General features: G+C 44.2%; 2 protein-coding genes and 1 non-coding gene across 3 annotated transcripts; 2 read left to right on the top strand and 1 right to left on the bottom strand.

The window, feature by feature from the left end:
• Nucleotides 1–2,851: 2,851 nt before the first annotated feature.
• Nucleotides 2,852–26,891, bottom strand: LOC127341921 (uncharacterized). The gene is made up of 4 exons (XM_051367860.2): nucleotides 26,134–26,891; nucleotides 25,885–26,050; nucleotides 18,212–18,340; nucleotides 2,852–6,560 (listed from the first exon to the last, which is right to left on the bottom strand). The coding sequence occupies exons 3-4, from the start codon at nucleotides 18,289–18,291 to the stop codon at nucleotides 3,485–3,487; spliced, it is 3,156 nt and encodes a 1,051-aa protein (XP_051223820.1). The 5' UTR covers nucleotides 18,292–18,340; nucleotides 25,885–26,050; nucleotides 26,134–26,891; the 3' UTR covers nucleotides 2,852–3,484.
• Nucleotides 20,371–24,852, top strand: LOC139831185 (uncharacterized). Its single transcript, XM_071820544.1, has 3 exons — nucleotides 20,371–21,655; nucleotides 22,919–24,552; nucleotides 24,799–24,852. The coding sequence occupies exons 1-3, from the start codon at nucleotides 20,371–20,373 to the stop codon at nucleotides 24,850–24,852; spliced, it is 2,973 nt and encodes a 990-aa protein (XP_071676645.1).
• On the top strand, nucleotides 20,953–21,091 carry LOC127327965 (small nucleolar RNA Z247). Its single transcript, XR_007868881.1, has one exon. It is a non-coding gene; the product is annotated as a small nucleolar RNA Z247 (small nucleolar RNA).

Genomic DNA, 26,891 nt, shown 5'->3' with positions numbered 1-26,891 from the left:
TTGGTTGATGGGGGTTTATCTATCCTTCAATATGCCGATGACACAATTATTTTTATGGATCATAATCTCGAAAAAGCTCGTAATCTCAAATTAATTTTAGCAGCCTTCGAGCAATTGTTGGGATTGAAAATTAATTTCCATAAGAGTGAATTGTTCTGTTTCGGTGAAGCCCAAAACGATATGGCTCAGTACACTGAGTTGTTTGGTTGTGGGCAGGGCCATTTCCCTATTCGGTATTTGGGTATCCCGATTCACTATCGGAGACTTACCCTTGCTGAATGGAAGATTGTGGAAGAAAGATTACAGAAACGCCTTAGTAGTTGGAAAGGCAAATTGCTGTCCATAGGAGGAAGATTGGTACTCATTAACTCGGTACTAACAAATATGGTACTGTATATGTTATCATTCTTCCTCCTGCCGAAAGGAATTCTGCATAAACTCGATTATTATCGATCCAGATTCTTTTGGCAAGGGGACAGCGAGAAAAAGAAATATCGATTGGTTAAATGGAGTATAGTGTGTAGTCCCAAAGATCAGGGCGGACTTGGAATTCATGACCTGGAGGTTAAGAATTCTGCTCTGCTAGGTAAATGGCTTTTTAAGCTTCTTACCGAGAACGGGACTTGGCAAACTATTCTCCGGAGAAAGTATATTGGCTCGAAGACGCTCTCCCAAGTGGTTTGGAAACCCGGGGACTCTCACTTCTGGGCTGGTCTCATGGCAACGAAAAATATTTTCTTTCGTCATGGTACTTTTTCTATTAAGAATGGAGCACAGATACGTTTCTGGGAAGATGTTTGGTTGGACAATGCTTCCCTGAGTGAACAATATCCTGCTTTGTATAGTATTGTTCGTCGCAAAGGTGATACCATTGCTACCGTCATGGCTACCTCACCTCCGAATGTGACGTTCAGACGGGTTTTACTTGGACAAAGGCTAACAGCATGGAATGCTCTAGTTCAACGGTTGGGTGATATTCAATTATCACCTGAACCGGATGAATTTAGATGGAATCTCCATGTAGATGGCTCTTTTTCAGTTAAATCTTTATACAATGCAATCCTCCATTCTGATTTACCAGTTGATAACAATAAGAAAATTTGGAAGATGAAGATACCATTAAAAATCAAGATTTTTGGATGGTACCTTCGTCGAGGATTTATTCTTACTAAAGATAATCTTGTTAAGCGGAATTGGCACGGAAATTCACGGTGTGCTTTCTGTCATCATGACGAAACCATCAAACACCTTTTCTTCCAGTGCAGTTTTGCGAAATCTATATGGTCAGTCATCCAAGTAGCGTCTACCCTGTATCCCCCGACTAGTGTGGCAAATGTCTTTGGCAATTGGCTTCATGGTGTTGATTCAAGGTTTAAGTTGCTTCTTAGGGTGGGGGCGCTTGCAGTTATCTGGGCGCTATGGCTATGTAGAAATGACAAGATTTTTAACGATAAAAACTGTTCTTTGTTGCAGGTCATCTACAGATGTACAGGTATTCTCCGTTCATGGTTACCTCTTCAGCGGGCGGAGAACCGAGACCTATTTACGGAGGTCTGTACACGGTTGGAGGCTACGGCGAGGGATACTTTTTCCCGACATGGGTGGCAGCATAGTCTACGGATTGAAGCTCCACACTCGTCTTAGGCGTTATATAGTTTATCGTCTCGATATGTATTTCGCCTTTTTCCTTTTATTACTCGTTCTGGACTATTGAAACAGCTGTGTGCATCCTGGTTATGCAGAGGCTGGATGTAATTGCTTATCTAAGTAATAAAACATCCTTTATCGAAAAAACCAGGATGCACACAGCCGTTTGATGTCTCAAGTGAACCAAATTACATAAATAAAACTAGACGAGATACATATCGGAACAATGAATCATATGACGCCTAAGGTGTCGGTGGAGCTACTATCCGTAGACTATGCTGCCACCCATGTAGGGAAAAAGTATCCCTCGCCGTATCCTCCAACCGTGTACAGACCTCCGTAAATAGGTCTCGGTTCTCCACACGCTGAAGAGGTAACCACGAACGGAGAATACCTGTGCATCTGTAGATGACCTGCAACAAAGAGTAATTTTTGTCATTAAAGATCTTGTCATTTCTACATAGCCACAGCGTCCCTGGAACAGAAACTATGGAGAAAAAAATACAACACATCCGCAAGGAGCGCGTGGGCGGCGGCGGCGTGAGGAGCTGGCTAGTGCCAGCGGGGTGGGGGTCTGGGGGGAGGGGGCACTGCTACAGTGTTATGCGGGATTTGCTCATCCCGGATGAGTAGCGAAGCTCAGTTTGGGCTTCACTCCTCATCCCAGCTCTGGGCTCTTTTTCGTATTCCCTTAGCAGTGTGGAGATGGCACGAGCCGAGCTAACAAACACTGGATTTTTTTAAAATCTCGGTTGAGAGGAGAATTTCTGAGTAGCCCCGTGCTACCAAACACACCCTAAGCATCGCGAGTCCCCATCTCCGTCGGAGGATGCAGCCGGTAAAGCTTGTGCTGCCAATGACGGAGGCGGGGCCTCTCGCGGGAGCTATCGGCAGGGGCAGCGGCGGTGGATCTCAGTAGCACGGTGGACTTGCGTTAGCGGTGCAGATGCGGTGTGGTGGGCATGTCGTGGTGGTGCTGCAGCGCCTGCTGGTCGGTTTCGGTGGAGGTGATCGCGTTCCGCCGTTCGGGCCCAATTTGCAAGCAGCTTCGGTAAGAAAACATTGCCTCATTCACAGCTTGTCTTTCTTCATCTCACAAATTACACACAGGACCTAGTCCCTTGTTCTATATAAATAGGGCGCAAAGTAAGAGTAAAATTCCCTGACGACTTCCATCACATGGTATAAGGGATATTGACAAATATATAAATGCTGGTACAACACTACAAGTCAAACAAATAGTCTGAATCAAATACTCAGGTCACTTAGCGTTTCAAACCACAATTGATAATTAAACATATCTCACGGTGACATCAACACTGCGTAGCTTATTACAACTCAAGTGACACACTGACACACATACATCAGCAAGCAGAATAACGCACACTTCAATAAGATGTACGTTTGGGAACAAGGAAAAATAAACCGGATTTCACTGGACAAGAAGTGGTCAGTTGGTTGACAGAAACCAGGGATACTAGCCCCTTTTATTTGGGAACACGTGTCACATTGTCGAGGAGGGGGTTAGATACTCTGGATGGACACAAGGGGTACGCAAGTAGTTGACATGTACCTTGTGAATGTATGCCACAAGGGTGGAGGCAATGGATGTATATTTTTGTAACTGAATATGGGTATATGTATGGTGAACATTGTTAACAAGGCAGGTGTCTACGAACTCGTGCTGAACGGTATACACGAGTAGAATATGGGTATTTGTATGGTGAACACTGTTAACAAGGTAGGTGTTTAGGAACTCGTGCTGAACGGTATACACCTAGTAGAATCAACATACCAATTGATGGATGAATATATGTGTGGATGATTCTGGGTTGATTCATCTGAGGTAGCTGGTCACCCCAGCGCGCTCGTCGAAGGAGGCAAACTCCGGGGGAAGCTTGGGCTCGTAGCTGTTGCGGTGCGAGAGCGAGCCCCATCGGAGCTTGCTCCACCAGCTCCTCTCCCCATTCACCTTCACGGTCTTCAGCTGACCGTGTAGGTGCGGGAGGCATCGGAAGCTCCAGCACCCCCGGACGTGGAGCTCCTTCCACATGGGTGATGTTATGGTGGTGTCCTTGTCGTTGAATTGTTGAAGCAGTGGAAGCTCCTGGAGACGTACCCTTTGAAGGTTTGGGAGGAGCTGATATTTGTCACCTGGATAAGTATCCCGATAGAAAATTTTCTTGAGGTTGTAGCAGAACAGAATGTCAAGTGTCTTGAGACTTGGTAGTGTTACTCCATCTGGCATCATAGCCTCCAATCTTGGGCAGTACTCCAAGTGCAGGTGCTCTAGCGAACTGAAGGAGAACTTACTGTATTGTTGACAGAACCAAAGTAGACTTCTGAGATTACAAACATGCACATTTCGTAGATTTTCCATGTCTGAAATGCCATTGAAAACTCCCTCCATTTTATGGCACCAGCGTAGCTCACATTTTTCCAAATCGTCAAAATTGCTGCACCGATCAAATCTATCAATAGAAGTATCAAATGTCACTGATATTGATTTGGTGACATTTAGAAGACCAAATAAACCACCAGCTCGTTGTTGCATCCCTGTGATCTCTACATGGCGCTCAGTTCGGCGAAGGGGAACTGTAATCACCAATGCAACCGCAATTTCCTCTGCGTAGCAACTGTTATGTACATCCACATATGTTGACTGATTCTGAACCAACTCCCGCAACTTGTCATCAACCATGCCTTCATCATGCTGCAGTCGCCTGTTATTTGCACTACATGGTGCAACTCGGACATAGAAAGATTGGAAAAATTTCCCATCCCTGACGAAATCCACACAAGATTTTCCGAAACTATAGAAGAACCTGGGATCACTAACACACAACTGTAAACCTTGATCAAAGTGATTACCGTTTCCTTCTGTGCACTGATCCAAGTAAAACACCTCTGGAAGCCGCTCTAACATATGCCAAGGAAATCGCAACAGAGAAGGAACCCCCAGTAGTAGCAATTTCCTAAGATGGGTACCACTAGGGATATCCGCAGGGATCTCATCGATAGATGTACCAGACAAATCAAGCTCCTCCAAAGCACCAAGATTCTTGAACTCGACAGACTTGAGTTCTCTGCATCCGCGCAAAGATAGGAGCTGAATGTGAGGTGAGCCAATCAGTGAGAAGGATTTAAGGTTAGGATGCCCTTCCAATTTGAATTCATGGACCCTGGAGATTGGCCTTGTGAGTGAAATCAAGTTATTGTTGTCAATGAGCTTAAGCAACTGAAGCTTCTGCATTTCTTCAAATATCTTCTGTGGGAAGTATTTTATTTGTGTGCCAGTGATCTCAAGGGTTGTTAGGCTGGATAGCGCAGCCATGGAAGGAGGTATCTCCACAAGGTTTGAGCAGTTTACAAGAATAAGGTCTTCAAGATTTGACATGTCCTGGAAAAATTTGGAAGGAAAAGTAGTTATTTCTGAATGGGACATGTCAAGGTGTATCAAATTTGTTTTTTGGTTGGCCACATCTTGCGTCAGATGAGATAAAGGAACTCCATTCAAATCAAGGATTTCAATCTGGTATAGAGTGGACAATGGTGAACTGGTACTTTTTGTTGAGTCTGTGACACTAGTTCTAGAGGAACTAGAAAGAATTTTTAGATCATGGCAGCCTCTCACTGAGAGCAACCGAAGGTTCTTGAGATAATGGATGGATGAAGGGAGTGATTTTATTGGAGTGTAGGAGAGATCAAGGACACGAAGAAAGCAGAGTTTGGGCAAGAAATGGTTCAGTTTGGAAAGTATGAGTGATTGTTGTGAGCATCCTCTTAGAATAAGTGCAATGGTTCCAATATTTTCGTCCTCCTTGCTCAACAACCATTCCCTGCTTACATGACATCCATCGTCACCAGAAAAGGAGATCCATTTCTTCTTGTTATCAGATACTTCATCTATTGTGATGCCTTCTGCAATGAGGCCATGGTATGCTAAGAATTGTGCAGCGGTATTGGTGGCTTCACGAGCTTCATAAGCAGGAGAAAAAGGTAGCTCCAACAAAGAGTATTTCTGAAATGCTTCAAGGATGACCCTTCCAACTTGATGCATATAGGAACACTTGCTGCTGATGCTGTTGCTGTCTGTCATACATGGCAGGAGGGTGGCCCACTGGTGGGTGAGCTCATCCGAGGTAACAGCCGCCACTTGTGAATGTTTGGCAAAGATCGCCATGGCATAGTGGAAGCAATCGAGGGCTATTACATGCCAGTACTCTATGCTTTCTTGACTAATCATGTTGAGTCGTATGTGCTCAGCTGACTGGCGCAGTGCAATGATGGTAAGAAACACAACTTGTACATCTCTGTACATGGATTCGGAGGCTCCATCGTCCTCCGACTTGCTCGCATTGTAGGCATCCAGGGAAGTGGGTGAGATGAGCCATCGAGATTTTGTCCACACGGGTGGAGGAAGCCCACAATCACTTGTTAAACTTTCACGTGTAATAGGCCACTGGAGGTTATCAACCACTAACAAGTACCTCTTGTTTGACAACTTCCTGATGACTAAAGGAGGTATAACGTACCGCATGTGATACTCTAAGTCTTCTGCGGCACGCTCATCGCACCCGTAGGTGCAGTACTGTAGTTGGTCGTGCTTTTCCTTGAGCGAGTTGTATTCTTGGTCGAGCAGACCGAGCTCCTTTGCCGCAGCAAGGGTCACCTGGTACTTGATGCTCGTGATGCCTCTTCCTTGGGCTTCCTCTGCCGTTGGCGTAGGCTTCAGATCCACTTTTATCACGTGTTCATAAAAACCGGGCCCCCTCTTGATTATATCCGCAATTATGCTTGATCTGGCTCGTGTGAATGAAGCCATGGGCCCCGTCTCAACATTCCAAGTAACCTGAGAAATCCCAGAGTAGCCAGAACTAATATATTCTCCTGCTCTGCTGTGTCCATTTAACCTGCAAATGAACTAGTATTTTTAGCTATGCAACTGAAATGATCAACAAACGGCTAGCTGGCCAACATTTGTCAACCCCGATGTGGGCAACACACCCATATACGTCAATCCGTTGTGTTCTATTTAGTATGTCTCCCAAAAAAAAAAACTAAGGAAAGCACACAACGCGCACGCACCGCCGGATTACTTCCTTGCCATATGCGGAGTTTTTTTATCTGGGATTTTATTTTTGCAACAAGCATGAGTGCTCGAGATACTATTATATTACTTTTTTTTTTCTTAAAGAAATGCAAAGGGCGTTTGCTTTTCATTTCATTGAAAAGACAGAGAGTTTGTTACAAGCTTCCTAGGAAGCGGGTGTTACAACAGATTTCACTTAATGCATGTCCCAGGTCAACGGCAGAACTACCCTAAGGCCTGTGGCACCGGCTCTAGCCCAAACCTCTGCTTCATCTTTAATCCCGGAGACCAGGGCATCGATTGATGGCTAGGCACCTTCGAAGACATAGCCATTCCTTTGCTTCCATACCATCTAGGGTGTGAGAAGCATCATTGAAGCCAGGCCTTTTTCTAAAGGCTTAGGAGTGGCCTGCTTTGCCTTCTCCACCATTCCATCAGTGATCCTTCTTGGTCTGGAGGTGTGCAGGTGAACCTAAACCAGGACAGTACTCCGTGCAACACTTGTCTGGAGAAGGGGCATGCGAGGATCAGGTGTTGCATTGTCTCTGGTGCCTATGCATAGAGGAGGCAAACAAAGTGGTGTTGCAATCCTCGATGGGCCAGGAGGTATGCGGTGTACCAACGGTCGGCCAACCAGTGAAAAAATTTCACATATGGTGGGGCCCAATTCCTCCATATAAATTTTCAGGTCTAACACGAAGTGGATCGCTGGAAGGACATGTGGTAGCAGGAGCTCGCCGTGTAGACATCGTTAGCTGTCAATTTCCAATACAGACAGTCAGGTTCATCGGCGAGGATCATGTTCTGGATAGCTTGCCCGAGAAGAAGGTACTGTCCTATCTCTTGTATGCCTATCACCCCATGTATGTCTGGCGCCAAACTGTTCTCATGCAATCCTTCAGCAACTGATCTGACCTTGCGACTGGTTTGAGTATGCAGGCATATAGCTAAGGCACAATCTCGCTGATGGAGCGGCCTCCAAGCCAGCTGTCCTCCCAAAAGCGTGCCGTCAGCCCATTGCCAATGGTCATCATGGTAGAGCCGAAGAAGATTGCACGATCTTCTGTGGAGAAATGGACCTCAAGTTTGCTCCAGGCATAGCTGGTGTGGCTCAACCATTGCCAGCGTAGGCGCAATGTCAGTTCGGCACGGTTCAGGTCACGCACACCAATGCCACCCAGAGCAATTGGCCTGCAGACGCGCTTCCAATTGACATGACAGTTTCCTCCCTTCACTTACGCCCTGTCCTCCCACATGAAACCTCATTCGATCTTCTCGAATTGTTTGATGGTCTTCTTTGGCGGTGCAAAGTCTAGCAGCTAATGCATAGAGGTGGAATTAAGCATGGACTTGACAAGTGCGACGCGGCCATGCTTATTCATCAAGCGAGCCTTCCAGGTTGGTAATTTTCCTCGCGTCTTCTCGACCAATGGTTGTAGTTGGACAGCGGTCAGCTTCATAATTAAGCGGGTGGGGGATGCCCTGATAAATGATGGAGAACTCGATGATTCGACAGCCAAGGTCCACCCAGACCGTCGTGGCGTCCATGTCGCTGCATTTGATGAGCGTGACTGAGCTTTTTGTGAAATCTACATGCAACCCTGATGCATGGCCAAACAATTGCAGGATATTCTTCACCGCCATGATATCGTCTGTCAAGGGGTGATAGAACATCACCACGTCGTTGGCATAGAGTGACACGGGTGGCACCGTGCGTCTGGGACGAAGCTGTTGCAGTATGCCCAGTTTGGCGGAGCGTCTAATAAGGCGAGAGCGGGTCGCCCAGCCTGAGCCCTTGCCAGATCAGAGGTCCAGACTCACCATTGATCAGGACCTGTATGCTAGCCAATGATAGCGGGGTTGCAATACACTCCAGGAACCAATTGCCCGACCAACACGAAGTTATCATGTAGACTGCGACCCATGATGAATGCATGCATTATGTATTGGGCTGGCCAGCTTGTCCAGCTTAGGGGCAAGCGTCTTGGCGAATATCTTGGCGACTAGATGAATAATACTTATAGGTCTGTAGACACCAAGGCAGGATGTGTCGGCGCACTTAGGGGGGAGGGTGAGCAGTGCCTAGTTGAGATGGCAGAAGCCCCATCCATGCAACTCATAGAGGGAGTGGAAGCTGGCAGCGATGTCATGCTTAATCGTAGGCCAGCAAGCGCAGAAAAATTCAGCGGTGAAGCCATCTCCTGCATTTGTTTCATGACACTCTAGATTACCTCGATGTCAACGGTGCATCAAGGTCAGGCAGCTCGACAGATGGCTCAATAAGTTGCGTGAAATCCAACGAGTGGACATGACTAACATCAGTGCCGAGCAGAACGTGGAATTGGGAGTACGCCACCTAGGCCATGTCCGAGGGGTTGGCAATCACCCTGTTCACAGTGGCGATGTCGTAGATAAGGCTTTTATGCCGGTGTATGTGCACTACTGGTGAAAGAACATCGTGTTGGCATCACCATCTTTCTGACGTGCGATTCTTGCTCGTTGCCTTGCAATGGTGAGGCCGAGGGAGGTGAGGTCTAGGTATGAAACCTTTAGTTGTTTGTCCTATGGTCCTCTTGAGCTTTGTCAAATCTGGAAATCAGCTCACGAGACAAGGCCATCTTGTGCCGGACGTTGCCCACAGTCTTGGCGCTCCAGCTTATCAAAGCACGGGCAGTGGCCTGCAGGTATCACACAAGGCGCCGAAAGGGGTTGGCGTCATCCACTGAAAAGCAGGCTGTTGTCACGGTATTCTGGAACCCATCTAGGCGCAGCCAGTAGTCTTCAAAATGGAAATATCGATGCGTTGGTGACATGGGCAGCAGTGGGTTGTAGTATGAAACCATTTATGCAAAGCACCGGAGGTGGCATTCTCCAAACATGCATGTCTTCCTAGTCCGAGGTACATAGGACACGGTTGGCGTGCACTAATGTCCGTGGTGTTTGCTTGTTAGACCATGCATGTGTAGCGACGTCCATTCAGGTAAAACCTCTTTGAGTGCATGGTCATTGATGACATGGCACAATCTACCCATGATACGCCGATTTAGGTTCTCGTTTTTCTTGTTCTCGCCATGGTAAATGAGATTAAAATCTCCGCAAAGCATCCACGGCCCAGAGCATTGTGCACGAACCTCTCGTAGCTCTATAATGAAAGCAATTTTTTCAACGTCATCTTGCATTCCGTAGACCACAGGGAGCCACCAGTGCGTGCCACCCTTCTTTGAAGATGGATAGATTTTGTTTTCTTTTCATCTTTGGTTGGCTGGTTACTGTTACAGCTTTAGATGTCTCTGGGTTGTAATAAGGATATTTGTTTGAACCTTTGTCTTAACAAAAACATGGCTGTTTGCATCTATTGATGCGGAGGCCGGAGCAATGCTCCCATATCGAAAAAACAGGGAGCCACCAGTGCGTGCCACCCTTCTTGCGCACTTTGGCTGTCAGCACGTTCGTCGAGAATTCAGGGTCGGTAATAGTCATGACATGGCTTTTCCAAGTGAGGAGGATTCTTCCGCGTGTGCCAATCGCGGTTAAGTAGACGTATTCATCAAACTCCGACCCTAAAGCTTCGAGGACAATTGACGAACAGATTAACTCCATCTTTGTTTCTTAAATACATACAATTGATGATTTCGTGGTGGCCATCTGCGATTTGATGGTAGTCCGTCAAATCGGCGTGTTGAGCCCACGGATATTCCAGATTCCAATCTAAAGTCATAATAATCCATATAAACGATATCGACATGGGGGCGGAAACAGTGTGGCTAGACCACAATTGGGTCGCATGCGTTCATCATCAGGATCGATGCGGAGTCCGGACACTCCGATAGCTCGTGGCCGATGAGAGGAGAAATGGCCGCCAGAACTGCCTTCGGAATTAGAGTCACAAAGACATCGTCGTACATCTTCATCTTAGTGGAGGTTAGCTTCTAATTTGTGCCTAGCTATGACCCCGAGGGTTCGGAGAACGTGCACTTGAGCCCTGCGCTCGATAGTTGGAGGGATTGGCAAGCGAGTCGTGGAAGCTGATAGTCCTCGGCGCGGCGAGAAGTTGAGCGTTTGCTGGCGAGCGTGTTTCCCAGGCATGGGCACAGCCGCATTCAGATGCTTGGTGGCTGCCGTGAGGAAAATCCAGTTGTGAGTCCTGATCCTGACACACACGGTAGTTGGGTGTGCCAGAGAAAGGAGGATTACCGGTCTCCTCCTTGTGTGCACAAGTCGACACTAGATTTGAATTGGTGGCTGCCAGCACGTTCCTCTATACTGGCTTCTGATCTTATCGGTGTGGGGATCGGTGTCTCAGGCTCTTCGTCAGGTACACCTTTTTCAGGGGCACTCTGCTTTGGCACCTAACTAATGGAGGTTACTTGTTTTTGGTAGACGAGGGTGGCGGGCCCCACCTTGACCAGGCCATGACCCCATGACCATTGACACGTCGTGCACGCCGCTATTACTTGGTGGGGGCATGCTGTTGTCCAACCGGCATCATTGGCAACCCCGTCGGCCCGTTGGGAATGGCGAGCACCAGGCCAGCCAGCTGCGTCCATGGCCATGCCATCTGCACATCCTGGAAGGTGCAGTGCCATTTATACGACATGTAGGTGTGGTGCCAGATCGACATCGCTTGCGCCCATCCGGCGTTGGCATTGCAGCTTGGGTTACCGCGGTCACCGTCTTGATCATCACGAGGAGGAGCTAGCAGTGGCTGGCACAACCGTGTCGATCTCGTCCGTGGTAAGCTAGATTGAGATTAGGTAAACAAGTGTGGTGACTATCGGTGGCACGTTGTTGTTGGAGGGCATGATCTCGACGATTTCCAGGGAAGCACGGCGGCGGATTGCAGCGGGGTCATGCACCCCAGCGGATAGCCGCAAGATGACAAGGTCAGAAAGGGAACGGGTGGCTAGGTGTAACCTCTCAATCCAGCAGCTCCCACCAAGGATGTGCTCGGCCATCGACAAGTGCCCGGCCTGGGTGGGAATTCCATGGAGTTCAAGCTTGACACAGTACATAAACCTACCAGCTTCAACATGGGCCAGCTTACACCACGGGCGGAGCGAGAGAGTGAAGTGAGGTTGGTTGATGAAGTGGTCGCCGCAGAAGTGGCCCTTGGTCGCACGTGATGTGAAGATGATGAGGAAATCTTCAAGGTGGTGGAGGTGGATGGTGAAGTCACCGGGCTGCAGGTCAAAATATTGGACCAGAATGTCAGAGACCTTGTCGGCGTGCTTGTGATAGATTCCACCATGGCACAACGCAAAACCTCCTCAGCCTCCAAGATCTCAACCAAGCACACGATGATGATGCGGAACTTATCGGAGAGGTCAATTGCGGCCATTGTGGGTTGTTGTCGTGGCAAGAGGCGGGAGCGGTGTGTCATGATGTGGGGGCTCTATCTTGGTGCTGCACACTGGGGTGTGTCTTGGCATGGGTCTTTCCTAGTCTCCACCGTTGGCGTGGCGGTGGCAGAGCGATGCTGCTCGTCACGATGGGGAGCCATCCTGGGCTCATCTCTCATCACGTGCGCAAGGTCTTGGCCGCCGTTACCATAGCATCCAACGCACTCACCGGAGACATGGACAGAGACCAAGCACTTCGTACAAGGCACCCTGTTTGTACAGCCACAGACAGAGTGGCCTAGGTCAAGGCACCAGAAGCAGAGCATGTCGTCCTCCTTAGGGGTGGGGCTGGGCGTCGTGGCGGATAGCTCAGGGTGGTTCCCGATGAGCATGTCTGCTGCAGTACCAGCGCCTCGGGTCACTGAACTCGTCCTGTTCCACGCCATCGGCGCCGTCCACCCGGTGCACCTCGGAGTCGGGTCCCAGGCGCCGCACGAGGGGGTGCAGCGGTCGGGCGGAATGGCACGGTGGTGCGGGAGGGGGCGAGGTGCAGGCAACGTCACTGGAGGAGCGTGTGCCGGAGGACTTGCCTTCTGATTCTATACAATCGTTGTGGCTGCCGAAACTGGCGTCGGAGGAAGACATGGTGGGGGAAGAAGGGGAGATTTGGTGGGCTATCGGCGAGGAGTTCGCCGGCAGCGGGCTTGGGGAGGGCTAGGCTAGGAGCGGAGCGGAGGATATTATTACTTTGGAGAATGCACATGATAGCAAAAGAAATGGTCATACCAACATCAGGAAAAACTCCGCAACTAAGCTACATCTCAACATGGTCATTAAGAACTACTTCTAGAATACCACGATGTGCCTTTTGAAAGTACATCTTATGCCTACGTGGTTTTTGGTGTAAATGACATACGATTAAGGTCCTAACCATGCTATAAAATTTTATGAACATGTGTTAGTCCATATGGTTGAAAATATATGTCGACGGCGATCCCCATTCAAAAAGAGAGAAAAATGACGACACATTTAAATTCTATCCATCTTATGATTTAGTTCATAGGAAAGGCCACCACTATTAAGATGGGTTTCAAGATGAACTTGAGCACGGTCTCACATCAAATATCTTTTGCCACGTCCTAAATTTGAGAAATCCAAGAGAAAATAGTCAGAAGCCTCCTTCATACATCTTATTCTTGTTTTCTATGCTCCGGGGAGGTAGGATCCGGATATTCGGGGCACGAGGACTCCAGATACTATTCCGGGAATCCTCCAGGCAGACCAGTGGAAACTGGTACGGCCCAGAGACTTACATGGAATGAAATCCAGAATTCGGATGGCCTAGATACCCAACCCGGAGACTCCGGGTTGGACCTCCGGGCGTGCGGGGAAGCTGTAATGGGCAGATTTTGAGGGACCCCTATTTATAGGACCCTTCTTCTTCCCCAAGATTAATCCGTTCAAGCTGAAAAAAGAAAATATCTCTCGCCTGTATTGTTGACCTCTCCCAAGCTTTGAGATCTCCCATTTCCCCCAACCAAACACAAATCCCTTTTGGGAAAAGAGAAGGAGATCCCAATATACAATGTCATCAAAACAAAAAAAGTGAATCCCCTTTAAGTTCATGGAGTTACTTGTTACTCTTGGATTCATGGGAAACCCTGCATGCTATGGTAACCTAGAAGCTTCTAGGTTGTGGGTTAGTGCTTCGGAAAAGTTTGTGCAGGTTTGGAGCTCACATTAAGGCCTACCACTAGTGATTGAGTTCCTACTTCATGGAGGAGGCTATTGAATCTAATTGACTTTTTAGACATTCAAGCTGAAACTGGTCCTCTAACTGAGAGGGAGAGGCTTGATTTTAAAAAGGCGAACGATCATTTGAATAAACTAAGACGAGAAGAAGAGATCAAATGGGCATAAAGGGCTAAAGTGAAACATATACAGGAGGGAGGGAACAATACAAAATATTTCCATCTGACTTCAAATGGCAAACATAGGAAGAAAAAATATTCCAATTAGAACAAGAAGAAGGCACGATTGTGGGTGATGATAATTTGATAGTATACATCACTGAATACTATAAGAAACTTTTTGGAACTCTTGAAGATAATTCTTTCGAAATGATGGAAACTCATATTAATGATATTCCCCAAATTTCTGAAGAGGAAAATGCCATCCTAACCGCTGATTTTTCTGAGGAAGAGGTTTTTGAAGCCATATCGCAAATGGAACATAACAAATCGCCGGGGCCGGATGGGTTTCTTGCGGAGTTTTATCAAAGATTTTGGGAGGTTATTAAAAAGGACCTAATGGCTATGTTTGGCCACTTCCAGGCTGGGGGTTTCCCTTTGTTCAAGCTAAATTTTGGGATTATTACTCTACTACCTCAAAAAGAGAATGCGGTGCAGATTCAGCAATACAGGCCTATATGCTTACTAAATGTCATTTCAAAATCTTCACCAAAGTTTCCACTAATCGAGTTTCGGTAGTGGCACACAAAATAGTAAAACCTACTCAGACGGCATTTATGCCTAGTAGACGTATTTTGGAAGGGGTTGTTGTTTTGCATGAGACAATCCATGAATTACATCGTAAAAAGATGGATGGGGTTCTTTTTAAAATTGACTTCGAGAAGGCATATGACAAGGTGAAGTGGCCTTTCCTTCAACAAGTTCTGCGGATGAAGGGTTTTAACCCAGTTTGGTGTGATCGCATTAAAAAAATTGTACAGGGGGGAGTGTTGCGATAAAGGTTAATGATGACATTAGTCATAATTTTCAAACAAAAAAGGGTCTGAGGCAGGGAGATCTGTTATCCCCTATTTTATTTAATATCATAGCTGATATGTTAGCCATTTTGATTATCCGGGCTAAGGAAGCTGGTCATGTGGGTAGTCTTATACCCCATTTGGTTGAGGGGGGGGGGGGGGGTGTCGGTCTTGCAATATGCAGATGACACCATCATTTTTATGGAGCATGATATAGAAAAAGAGGTTAATATGAAACTTATTTTGTGCATTTTTGAGCAGTTATCGGGGCTAAAGATAAATTTCCATAAGAGCGAATTATTATGTTTTGGTAAAGCATCGGAGATGGAACACCAATATAAAGAAATATTTGGGTGTGCTTCTGGGTCTTTGCCTATTAGATATCTTGGTATTCCAATTCATCACCGTATGCTTCGTAATTCTGAATGGAATCCGGTGGAAAATAGATTTGCTGCAAAATTAGGCTGTTGGAAGGGTAAGATGCTATCGTATGGGGATCTTCTTACCCTTATTAACTCAGTTCTTACTAGCCTACCTATGTTTATGCTATCTTTTTTGGAGATTCCGATAGGAGTGAGAAAGAGACTTGATTTTTATCAATCTCGCTTCTTTTGGCAATCTGATGAACATAAGAAGAAATATAGATTGACTCGTTGGAATATAATATGTAGACCGAAGGATCAAGGGGGTTTAGGCATTGAAGTTCTTGAATTGAAAAATAAATGTTTGCTAAGCAAATGGCTTTTCAAGTTACTAATGGAGGAGGGAATGTGGCAACAGTTGTTACATAATAAATATCTCATACATAAGACTTTAGCCCAAGTTGAGGAGAAACCCACTGATTCTCCATTTTGGAAGGGTTTAATGCGGGTAAATCTGATTTCTTTAACCGGGGAAAATGCAAGATAGGGGATGGGTCGAGGACTAGGTTCTGGGAAGATGTATGGCTGGGTGAGGTGTCGTTAGCGCGGCAATATCCGTCCCTGTACAATATTTTCCAACGGAAAAACGTTTTGGTTTCCACGGTATTGGGTCAAGTGCCTATTAACATTGGTTTTAGGAGATCCCTAAATGAACATAAGTGGTCTTCGTGGGTGCATCTATGTGAGCGTTTAATGTCGGTACAGCTAACTAATGAAGCTGATAAGTTTGTATGGAAGTTAACAGAGTCGGGTTTGTTTAGAGTTAAATCTATGTACTTGGATCTTATGAATGGTCATACTAGATTTCTGCGTAAGTATCTTTGGAAGATCAAAATTCCCCTAAAGACTAAAATATTTATGTGGTTCCTTAGCAATAAGGTTTTGTTGACAAAGGATAATTTGACAAAGAGAAAGTGGATAGGTTGTCAAAAGTGTTGTTTCTGTGATGAGAATGTAGATACAATCTAAGCAATACATATAGAGCTTAAATCTAAGATCATGCCACTCGTGCACTAGTGACAAGCATTAAACACAACAAGATTGCAGCAACAATAACTTCACAAACTTATATAGATAGACTGATCATAATGTAACAATTCATCGGATCCCAACAAACACAACACCGATTACATCAGATGGATCTCAATCATGTAAGGTAGCTCATGAGATCATTGTATTGAAGTACATGAGAGAGAGAGTACCAACTAGCTACTGCTAGAACCCGTAATACATGGGGGAACTATTGATCACTTGTTTATTTCTTGTCCGTTTGCAAAACTAATTTGGAGGATGGTTTTCTTTTCATATAACATTCCTCCTCCATCTAATATTACAAATATGTTTGGTAATTGGTTGAATGGAGTGAATAAGAAAGATAAAGAACGTATTCGCATTGGTGTTTCTGCATTTTGTTGGTCGATATGGACTACTAGAAATGACATTGTGTTTAATAAACAGAAGGAAATCAATATTTTGCAGGTTATTCTTCGTGCGGCGCATTGGATACAGTTATGGGCATACCTTCTCCCGGAGGAGCAGCGGGATATTATGGTTACTGGATGCAACCATCTATTGACGGTCACTTGGGACTGTTATTTCCAGGCTACTGGATGGCGGCATATTAGAAGAATCGAAGATGGATAGTCTTTGTTTACTTTTCATATTTGTTTGGTTGGTCCTTGTTGTGACCTTAGATACTACATGATTGTAATAAGTATACTCTTTGAACTCTTTTTTATAAAAAGCAGGGCTGTGTGCATCTATTGATGCAGAGGCCGGGGCTATGCTCACATATCGAAAAAAAAACTTCATGGAGGAGGCTCAAGGAGAAGAAAATGTGCCTTCAGCGGCATCTTGAGGTACTTTGTGGTAACCCACACCTCTACAATGGTGAGTATCTTTGTCTTTGATTGCCTCGATTATTTTTATCCGTGGTCTTTTTATTGTTCATCTTGTGATAGCCTTTGAGGTTGAAGTTTATATATCACCATATACGTTGTTTCACATAGTTGCATTAGGCTTCATTTTAGTTATCCGTAAAGTCTAAAACTTATGAACAAACCTATAGAATTTGTAGAAACATATTGACCCCACCCGACCAATAGGTTTACCAAGTCGATCCTTTACCTTTCTTGTTTCCCCTTTTGGGGTGGACCTTTCAGGCTGCTCTTTGGTACCATTGAGGTTAGTCTAGTTTGTACATGTCTAGTCTTCTATAGTTTTATCACATGTGACTTGGAGTAATCGTTAAGCGAAGGAAAAGGTAACGACCACATTTTTTATTTATCAAGATACTATGTTGCTACTTGCTCGTGTTCATCTTAGAGTCTTCGGTTCATGATACTATATTTGTTAAATCATTTACTCTCTTCGTAACTAAAGTTGTAGCTTTGTTATAAGTCATACAGATTTAAGTATGACCAAACCTATAGCAAAATGTATTAACATCTACAACACCAAACTAGTTTTATTAGATTCATCATAAAATATATTTGTGTACTATATATATTTGATGTAATAGATATCAATATATTTTTCTATACTATTAGTCAAATTTGATGAGTTTGAATTAGAACAATGTTAGAACTTTAATTAATTTGGACTGAAGAAAGTAGGCGAGTTTGTTGCTAATAAAAAAACTTAAAAGAATTGATTTACTAAACGACAATCAACAATTATCTGATCACGAATTCTTGGGAGCTTTTAACCACTAATTTAACAAAAAAAAATCAAATACAAGAATTATGAAACTACTGAGGCGCCGAAAAATAAAAAATACATTTTATTGCATAGAGCTTTAGTGTAAAAAGTGTGCAACCGTAATTACCTTTTTTTAAGAAACAAACAAGAGCTACTAAATAGCAGGAGCTGGAGATATATATGTTTCAAGAAAAAATGCTCCCAAGGTAGAAAGTAATGTAAATTAGGAAGTTACAAATCATACCAAAAATTTATATCTCTGAGTTTATCACGCCAATTTTGCCGCTCGTAATCTTGCCAATGTTCCCATGAATATTGTGACATGCCTTAAGTTTAGAACTATTCCAGACTTTCTAGATGGCACACAATTAACCTGCTAGAATTAAAATGTTCATGTAAGGTTGTTATCGATAATGAATGACATGATCGTTAGCATAAGCATGAAAAGAGTCTATATAAGGTGCGTAAATTGCATAGTAAAAATTCACAACTTGTTAAACAAAGGGCCCCAGGAAGAAATACTCCCTCCTTTATTAATTACCATGCATTCTCCGTTTAGTCAAAGTGAAACTTTGTAATGTTTGACGAAACATATAGGAAAATGTCAACATCTACAATATAAAATCAATATTATTATAATGATCATAAAATATATTTTCATTATTATATGAATTTGGTATTATAGATGGTGAGATTTTTTTCAATCTACTAGGCTAAAATTTACAATGTATGATTTTGACTAAACCCGGAACAAGGGGTAATTAAAAACAGAGGTAGTACAAATTGGTCTCAGACATTCCTTAATAGTAAATTTTAGTGTAAAATGTGCAATGGTCTTCGAGAAATAGATAGAAGCTACTAAATTATAGGAACTGGATATATAGATTATTAAACAAAATATGGACAATGTTGAAAAGATGTGCATCTGAAAATACACTTTAAATGAAACCTCACTCACGTTTGTTCACCAGACAAGCTAGATATAAGCTACTTCAAACTATTTCCTTCGATCTTTGTTGCTAGTAACATCAAAATCTATTGAAGGTATGGGCCAAGAAACCCCGAGATAGGATCCATGTGAATCAACCCCCTAGGTTGTGGTAAAGGTGTTTGGGATTAATTAGAGAATCGTATTAGATTCAAAGTGGGTTAATCATTACAAGATTGTTTTGTTTTCAAAGTGGTTTAATCGTATTAGATTCAAAGTGGGTTAATCGTATTAGATTCAAAGTGAAAAATATGGTTAAAAAATAAGACAATAATGTAAGTTTTGTTTTCTCTCGAGTTTCAGTGAGCTCCATATTTTAAATAAACAATAAATAAAATACACTTACACATTTCAACAATTGTAGTGTTTAGATGTGAGAATAAACTTTGGATGGGGAAATTTTAATAAAAAACAATTTTATTTGCTAGCTGCACTAATAAAATTCAGGATCTATAATTGTAAATAGTGTTTCCATTAGTTGATATATTACATCATCATATTTGTCTTTTTTTTGTATAGGACACATCTGAACTATTTTTCCATGAAATCTAGTAGACTTAAAGCGTATTCTAACATGGACATTATATAATTGTTTTCAAAAAGAATTGGAACATTTAGATGTAATTTATTATTATTATTCTTAATAAAGGGCCCGTTAGATCTTGGAAGACAAAGATACAAACTTGAAAATACCGTTCATGAAGTAAGAAAGAAATGCAAAATTAGGAAGTTATAAAGCATACAAAAAATATATATCTCTGAGTGCATCAGGCCACCTTTTCCAGCTCATAATCTTGCTATTTTTTTCGTAAATATTATGCCATGACTTAAGTTTGGCACTGTACCACGCTTTCTAGTGGGCACAAAATTAACCTCCTAGAAATGTCATGTAAATATATTATCAACAATGACTCACATGATCATTAGCATAAGCATGCAGAAAATATTTATAAGGTGCGTAAACTTGGTAGTAAAAATCTAACTGTGGTTAAAGAAAGGACCTGGGGAAGATAAGAGAATATAGTTAGGCTCAGACATACTCCCTCCGTTCCAAAATAAGTGTCATGGATGTGTCTAGATTTGCATGTATGTAGATGTGTTTGGTAGATACATACGATTTTAGATAAATTTGTGACACTTATTTTGAAATGGAGGGAGTACTTCCCCCACCCCTCCTTATATGGTGCTAATTTATTCAGAATGATAGACTACGTATTTGTATACGTATGTAGATAGGACTATACGGCTGATGTTGTAAACCGTGTAAACTCTGTGTCATGTACACTATATAAATCAATGACAGGCCACCCGATTGTGGTGTGCGTTCCCCTCCAAACTAAACCCTAGTCATTGTTCTTTCATGGTATCAGAGCCCACGGGCGATCTAATCTAAAGCTTCCGCCTTCGTCTACTCCATGTCGACGGTTCCCTCGACCAGCACCGCCATCATCGACGCGCTGTCCAAAGCGCTCACTACTCCGTCGGGCATGTCTCTCCCCGCCGGGAGCTCCTCCAGCGGCGGCCAGTCCGGGCCGTTCAACTTCGCAAACCTGATCCCCATCAAGCTCTCCACTGAGTCGTATTTGTTCTGGAAGGCTCAGGTGGTGTCGGTTCTCCGCAGCCATCTCCTCTTCGGCTATGTTGACGGCAGCTTTCCAGCGCCCTCTCAGACGGTGCCCAACCCCCAAGCTGCTGATGCTGGGGCTCCTCCGGTCATCGTCAATCCCGCCTACGTAGCGTGGCTGCAGCAAGATCAGGCGATACTGTCTTCGATCCTCGCCACTTCAACTGAATCGGTGGTCGGCATGATCCATCTTGCCGCCACATCTCATGAAGCATGGACTACTCTTGCCGGCAGCTTTTCTGCTCAATCCACGGCTCGTTCCATGCAAATCAAGCGTCAGCTGAACAAAACGAAGAAGGTTGATTTTCCGTCAGTTTCAGCTTACTTCAACAAAATCAAGTCATGTGCTGATACCCTCGCCTCGATCGGGAAGCCACTTGGAGATGAGGAGTTTATCACATACGTTTTGGATGGACTTGATGAGGACTATGACCCGCTTGTTGCTGTTATCAACAATCGCACCACACTGATTCCAATACGTGATCTATATGCTCAGTTATTGAGTATTGAGCAGCGGATGGAGGACCGTAAGGCTGAACTTCAGGATGGGCTGCACTCTGCGAATGCTGCGTCGTTTGGGAGAAACAGTGCTAAACCATATCGCTCGGATGGACGTGATCAAGGGAAGTCCTATGGTGGCAACGGCAGCTACGGTGGAAATTATGGTGGCAATCATGGTGGCTTCAGCGGTACTGGAGGACCGCGTCCTATACTTCCCTCGCCACCATCTTTCGCGCCATCGTTTGCTAACAACAACTCCGGTCACTTCAACTCGGGTGCCAACACTAGCGGAGGAGGAAACAGGCCAACCTGTCAATTATGTGGCAAGCTTGGCCACGTCGCCTCCAACTGCTTCAAGCGCTTCAAGCGTGAGTTTCGGGGTGTCGGCTACAACGACAAGTTCGCTGAACGTCAAGCAGCTTCCGCTACTCAGGGCCATACTCCATCTTACCCTGTTGACCCAAGCTGGTATGCAGACACCGGCGCCACAGATCATCTCACCAATGAGTTGGCAAAGCTGCACATGAAGGAGCCCTACCAAGGCAAGGACCGCGTCCACACTGCAAATGGTTCAGGTATGCGCATACTCCATATTGGTCAATCTTCACTTCCCACACAATCTTCATCACCACTTCGTCTCACCAATGTCCTCCATGTTCCTGATGTTACACGTAATCTTCTCTCGGTCAAGAAACTTACTCGAGATAATAACGTTTTTGTTGAATTTCACCCTTTTGATTTGATTGTTAAGGATCGGGGCACGAGGGAAACAATTCTTAGAGGACGTTGTCGTGGTGAGCTCTACAAGTTTGATCCTCCTTTTGGGCGCCAAGCTTTCAGCAGTGTCTTCAGTGGTGTTCGGGTGTCGCGAGAAAAGTGGCATTGTCGTCTAGGTCATCCAGCGTCTCCAATTATTCAGCATGTCTTAAGTCGCCATGAACTTCCATCTTTGTTAGATAAAAGTAATTCAGTTTGTGATGCCTGTATGCAAGGCAAGAGTCATCAGTTACCGTTTTCGCTTTCGGAACGTGTAATTTCTACTCCTTTGGAGTTTATATTTTCTGATGTGTGGGGTCCCGCTGAAACTTCGGTTAGTGGACATCAATATTATGTCAGTTTTGTTGATGGTTTTAGTCGCTTCACTTGGCTTTATTTGCTCAAACGCAAGTCCGATGTGTTTCATATCTTTCTACACTTTCAGAAGCATGTTGAGCGTCTCCTTGGTCATAAAATTATTCATGTTCAGACAGACTGGGGTGGGGAATATATTAAACTTAATTCTTTCTTTCAGAACATTGGAATTAGTCATCGCGTATCTTGTCCTCATACACATCAACAAAACGGTGTTGCTGAAAGAAAACATAGACATGTTGTTGAAACCGGTCTCACACTTCTTGCACATGCATCTCTTCCGTTTCGGTTTTGGAGTGATGCGGTTACTACAGCTTGTTTTCTCATCAATAGACTTCCTACTCGTGTTCTTGACATGAAAACACCACTTGAGTGTTTGCTTGGTGAGGTCCCTGATTACACCTTTCTTAAAGTCTTCGGGTGTGCATGTTGGCCACATCTCCGTCCATATAACAAACACAAACTTGAGTATCGTTCCAAAAAATGTGTCTTCCTTGGATATAGCTCACTTCATAAAGGATATAAGTGTCTCCATGTTCCCACAAATCGCGTCTATATTTCTAGGGATGTCGTCTTCGATGAAAATGTCTTCCCGTTTTCTGCCATATCCAACACTATTCCTACACCAGAGTCTTCTTCTCCTGTCACTTCTGACCAATTTCGAGATGTTGCATATCCTGCTGTTTTGTTGCCTCATCATGGTGCAGGTGTTGGCAGGGGAGCTCGGCTAGAATTACTATCGGATGCAGAGAATCCAATGCTCACAGGAGCTCACGTTGATCACAACGATCTTGTGGATGGCCATGCAAATGGGAGCGCTCCCGAGGCGCACGACGTGCCTGCGTCACCCACGTCATCTTCCACAGCCTCTTCGGATGGAGGCCTCAGTCCACCTCCCTCGCCTGGGCCGGATCTTGGCTCGGCCCACTCGGACGCCTCTCCGCCTGGGACTTCCCCGTTGTCTACTATGCCACAGGTTCCGACTGGGCCGGTCACTCGGCTCCGAAACAATGTTCGCCAGCCCAAGATTCGGACCGATGGCACTGTCTCCTGGGTTGCAACGCGTATGTCCCAGGTGCTCGCTGATGCTGAACCTCGTGATTTGCAAACTGCACTCCGGTCTGCTGATTGGAAAACTGCAATGGATGTGGAATTTGCGGCCCTTCTGCGGAACAATACATGGAAACTGGTTCCTCCTACTCGTGGCGTCAACGTTATTGACTCCAAATGGGTATTCAAAATTAAGCGGCATGCGGATGGATCGATTGAGCGCTATAAGGCTCGTTTGGTTGCAAAAGGGTTCAAGCAACGCTATGGTCTAGATTATGAGGAGACATTCAGTCCAGTTGTCAAACCCACTACTATCCGTCTATTGTTGTCTCTTGCAGTTACTCGTGGCTGGCATCTCAGACAACTTGATATTCAGAATGCTTTTCTCAATGGAGTTCTTGAAGAGGAGGTGTATATGCGCCAACCTCCTGGTTTCCAGGATCCGGACCGTCCTCATCATCTTTGTCGTCTGGTTAAGGCGATCTATGGTTTGAAGCAGGCTCCCCGTGCGTGGCATACTCGACTCAGTGGTGTCCTTGCTACTCTTGGTTTTGTGCCCTCTACAGCAGATACATCCTTGTTCATTTTTCAGCGATCTGATGTGACAGTTTATCTGCTGGTCTATGTTGATGACATCATTGTGATTAGTTCATCTGTTGCGGCTGCGGATCGTCTTGTTGCAGGTCTTAGTACTGATTTTTCGGTCAAGGACCTGGGGACCCTCCACTATTTCTTGGGATTGGAGGTTCGCCGTGTTGGTTCATCGCTCACGCTATCTCAGCCCAAGTATGCACTCGAGCTTCTTCGCCGTGCTGGCATGCTCAAGTGTAACCCTGCCCCGACACCCATGATACCTACTGATAAGCTCTCTGCTGCTGATGGTACGCTTCTGGCAGCTGATGAAGCCACTCGATATCGCAGCATTGTTGGTGGTCTTCAGTATCTTCTCATCACCCGGCCAGATCTTTCGTTTGCTGTTAATCGTGTGTGTCAGTTCTTACATGCCCCACGATGCTCTCATTGGACAGCAGTGAAGCGGATTCTGCGATTCGTTCGGTTGACTATTGGTCATGGTCTCTCTATTCGACCATCCACGACTAATTTGTTGTCTGCTTTTTCTGATGCGGACTGGGCTGGTGATCCTGATGATCGGCGATCAACCGGGGGATATGCCATATTCTATGGGCGTAATTTAATCGCCTGGAGTGCTCGAAAGCAACCCACAGTTTCTCGCTCTAGCACGGAGTCCGAGTATAAAGCATTGGCCAATGCCACTGCTGAGATTATATGGGTACAGGCGTTGCTTCAGGAGCTTGGTATCCGACAAGGCAATCCTCCTATCTTATGGTGTGACAACATTGGAGCCACTTATCTATCCTCCAATCCGGTGTTTCATGCGCGTACCAAACATATTGAGGTTGACTTTCATTTTGTACGTGAAAGAGTAGCTCAGAAGTTACTTTCTATCAAGTTCATCTCGTCGAAGGATCAACTAGCAGATATATTTACTAAGGCGTTACCTCTGCCCTTGTTTCAGGCATGTAGACGCAATCTCAACCTTGTAGACCAGGTTGAGATTGAGGGAGGGTGATAGACTACGTATTTGTATACGTATGTAGATAGGACTATACGGCTGATGTTGTAAACCGTGTAAACTCTGTGTCATGTACACTATATAAATCAATGACAGGCCACCCGATTGTGGTGTGCGTTCCCCTCCAAACTAAACCCTAGTCATTATTCTTTCACAGAATTATCCCAATTTTTCGTTAATCTCTTCCAAGTTCCAAGTATGTCTCTCCAAATCGTTTCGTGGACACTTTGGGTGCATTCTCTTTTATTTGTCGGACGATCCAGCTTTATTTATCACTTATCAGGGCCACCTAATCAAAGAATTAGAAGAATCGTGGGTGCGATAATTTTCATGAAAAGGGGTTACACCCTGTCAAAAGAGATGAAGATTGTACCAATCAAAACAAGGAAGAAAACGAAAATACTAGTGAGAAATTAATCACTAGCTAGTTCTTGAGCATTGAGCACCGTCGCTGAAGATTAAAATCTGAGTTGGAAAGACAGAGGAGGAGAGATACAGATCTTGGTTTTTCTGGGTGAGGACTATTTCAAGTGTTTAAATGGTTGAAGGAGAGAGGGGGATGGGGAAATAATTCTGTGTGAGCATGTATGTTCACCACCGATCCAATTGTTTTGTTAAATCCGATTTAAGATACACACATCTCTTATTTCATCGTTTATATTTCTTAGGATACCCATTTCCGTTGATTTTTTGCATACGCCCTGTAAAAATGCCCACTGCTGAAAGCAGCTTGTTCTCTTTTGACAATACCACATGCTACATCAGACACAAATAATTGAGATATGTAAGTGCATGTATGAACTGTTTGCTCCGACCCAACTGATAGAAAAAAGTTGGTTACATATTATTGTGTTCTTATTTTGCAACACATCGATATTTTCTTGTACTAGGAGTTGTTTCTATTTTTTAGATATACAAACACCTAATTTTTTTTTCAAGTAATGCTAAAGACAGCGAGATCGTTCCATGGTCAAACTTAGTATAAATAATATTAACAATGTACTATTGTGCATCAACGTACATATTTACCTCTCAGCTCTAGCTTTCTGAGAAGCTTCGACCAAATGAACATGGAATAACTTGCCACATGCAGGATCTTAGATCACCAAGAAACACTTAATTTGGAGGCTGCCAAATAAATATTAATTCTCTTTGATTTGTCATGACAGCTGCATACTAACTTCCATGTACGGTCCTGAGATAACAGGATTAGTTGATGTTAGGTTGTTATATAGCCAAGACGTAAATAAATAAGAAATAATAGAAAAAAGTACTGGCCTGGTGGTAGAATGTTGCGCTGTCTGTTTGCAATATGAATGTCACGAGATGATCGATATGATCAACTTGATTGACTTGAAAAAACTCAATAGCGGGAGCATTGAATGATCTTCTTTTGGTGTTTTTGGTGGAACTGATAGAAAACCAAGGAAATTTTTAAAAGCGAGAAACCAACAAACGGTGGAGGACAATTTTGTTTAGTATGGATCAGTGGAAATGGAAATTAAGTCTAGGTATGATAAGAACACAATCACAAATACTCAAAGCCAAGGATTTATTTTTCACATATGTTTCAAAACTGAGAGCTAGAGTAGTTGTAAATCTGAAAGAAAAACAACAAACAGAAATAAAAATGAATTTTTAAAATTAAATAGTGGCTAGAAAAGGGATTGTCCTATTTATGTGGAAGAGCAATGGCGAAGTGGAACTGGAACATGCACTAAATATTTTGGTTTCTCTGTATTGATCACTAAAAACAAAGACTAATGTGGATGTGTGAAAGGACAAAACAACAGTGATAAAGATTATTTGTAATATTTGAAGGAAAAAAAGAATCAAGAGCAAAAAAATACCAGTATTTTTTGTTTTTTTCTCGGTGATTACTAAAAAAGGATTGATCGTAGACTAGATATGAAAGCACGGATGTGAGTTAAAATAACAATGGGACTTGAAATTGAAGTGACTCTTCTAGCTCCAACATAACCGAAGGAATTTTGAAGAACAAAACCAGTTGCAGGATATATGAATGGCTTGGAAGG

This window comes from Lolium perenne, chromosome 1, assembly GCF_019359855.2.
Source record: "Lolium perenne isolate Kyuss_39 chromosome 1, Kyuss_2.0, whole genome shotgun sequence".
Classification (NCBI taxonomy): Eukaryota; Viridiplantae; Streptophyta; class Magnoliopsida; order Poales; family Poaceae; genus Lolium; species Lolium perenne.
This window is presented reverse-complemented; position numbering and strand designations above follow the sequence as displayed.

Excerpts from the sequence above, each read along its gene's own strand:
- LOC127341921 (XM_051367860.2), bottom strand. The coding sequence starts at position 18,291 with ATGTCACAATATTCATGGGAACATTGGCAAGATTACGAGCGGCAAAAT. Across the intron at positions 6,561-18,211 it reads CTCAGAGATATAAATTTTTG|GTTAAATGGACACAGCAGAG; the intron begins GTATGATTTGTA and ends GTTCATTTGCAG.
- LOC139831185 (XM_071820544.1), top strand. The coding sequence starts at position 20,371 with ATGTCGACGGTTCCCTCGACCAGCACCGCCATCATCGACGCGCTGTCC. Across the intron at positions 21,656-22,918 it reads CCACACTGCAAATGGTTCAG|GTGTTGGCAGGGGAGCTCGG; the intron begins GTATGCGCATAC and ends ATCATGGTGCAG. Across the intron at positions 24,553-24,798 it reads CCACTGCTGAGATTATATGG|GCATGTAGACGCAATCTCAA; the intron begins GTACAGGCGTTG and ends CCCTTGTTTCAG.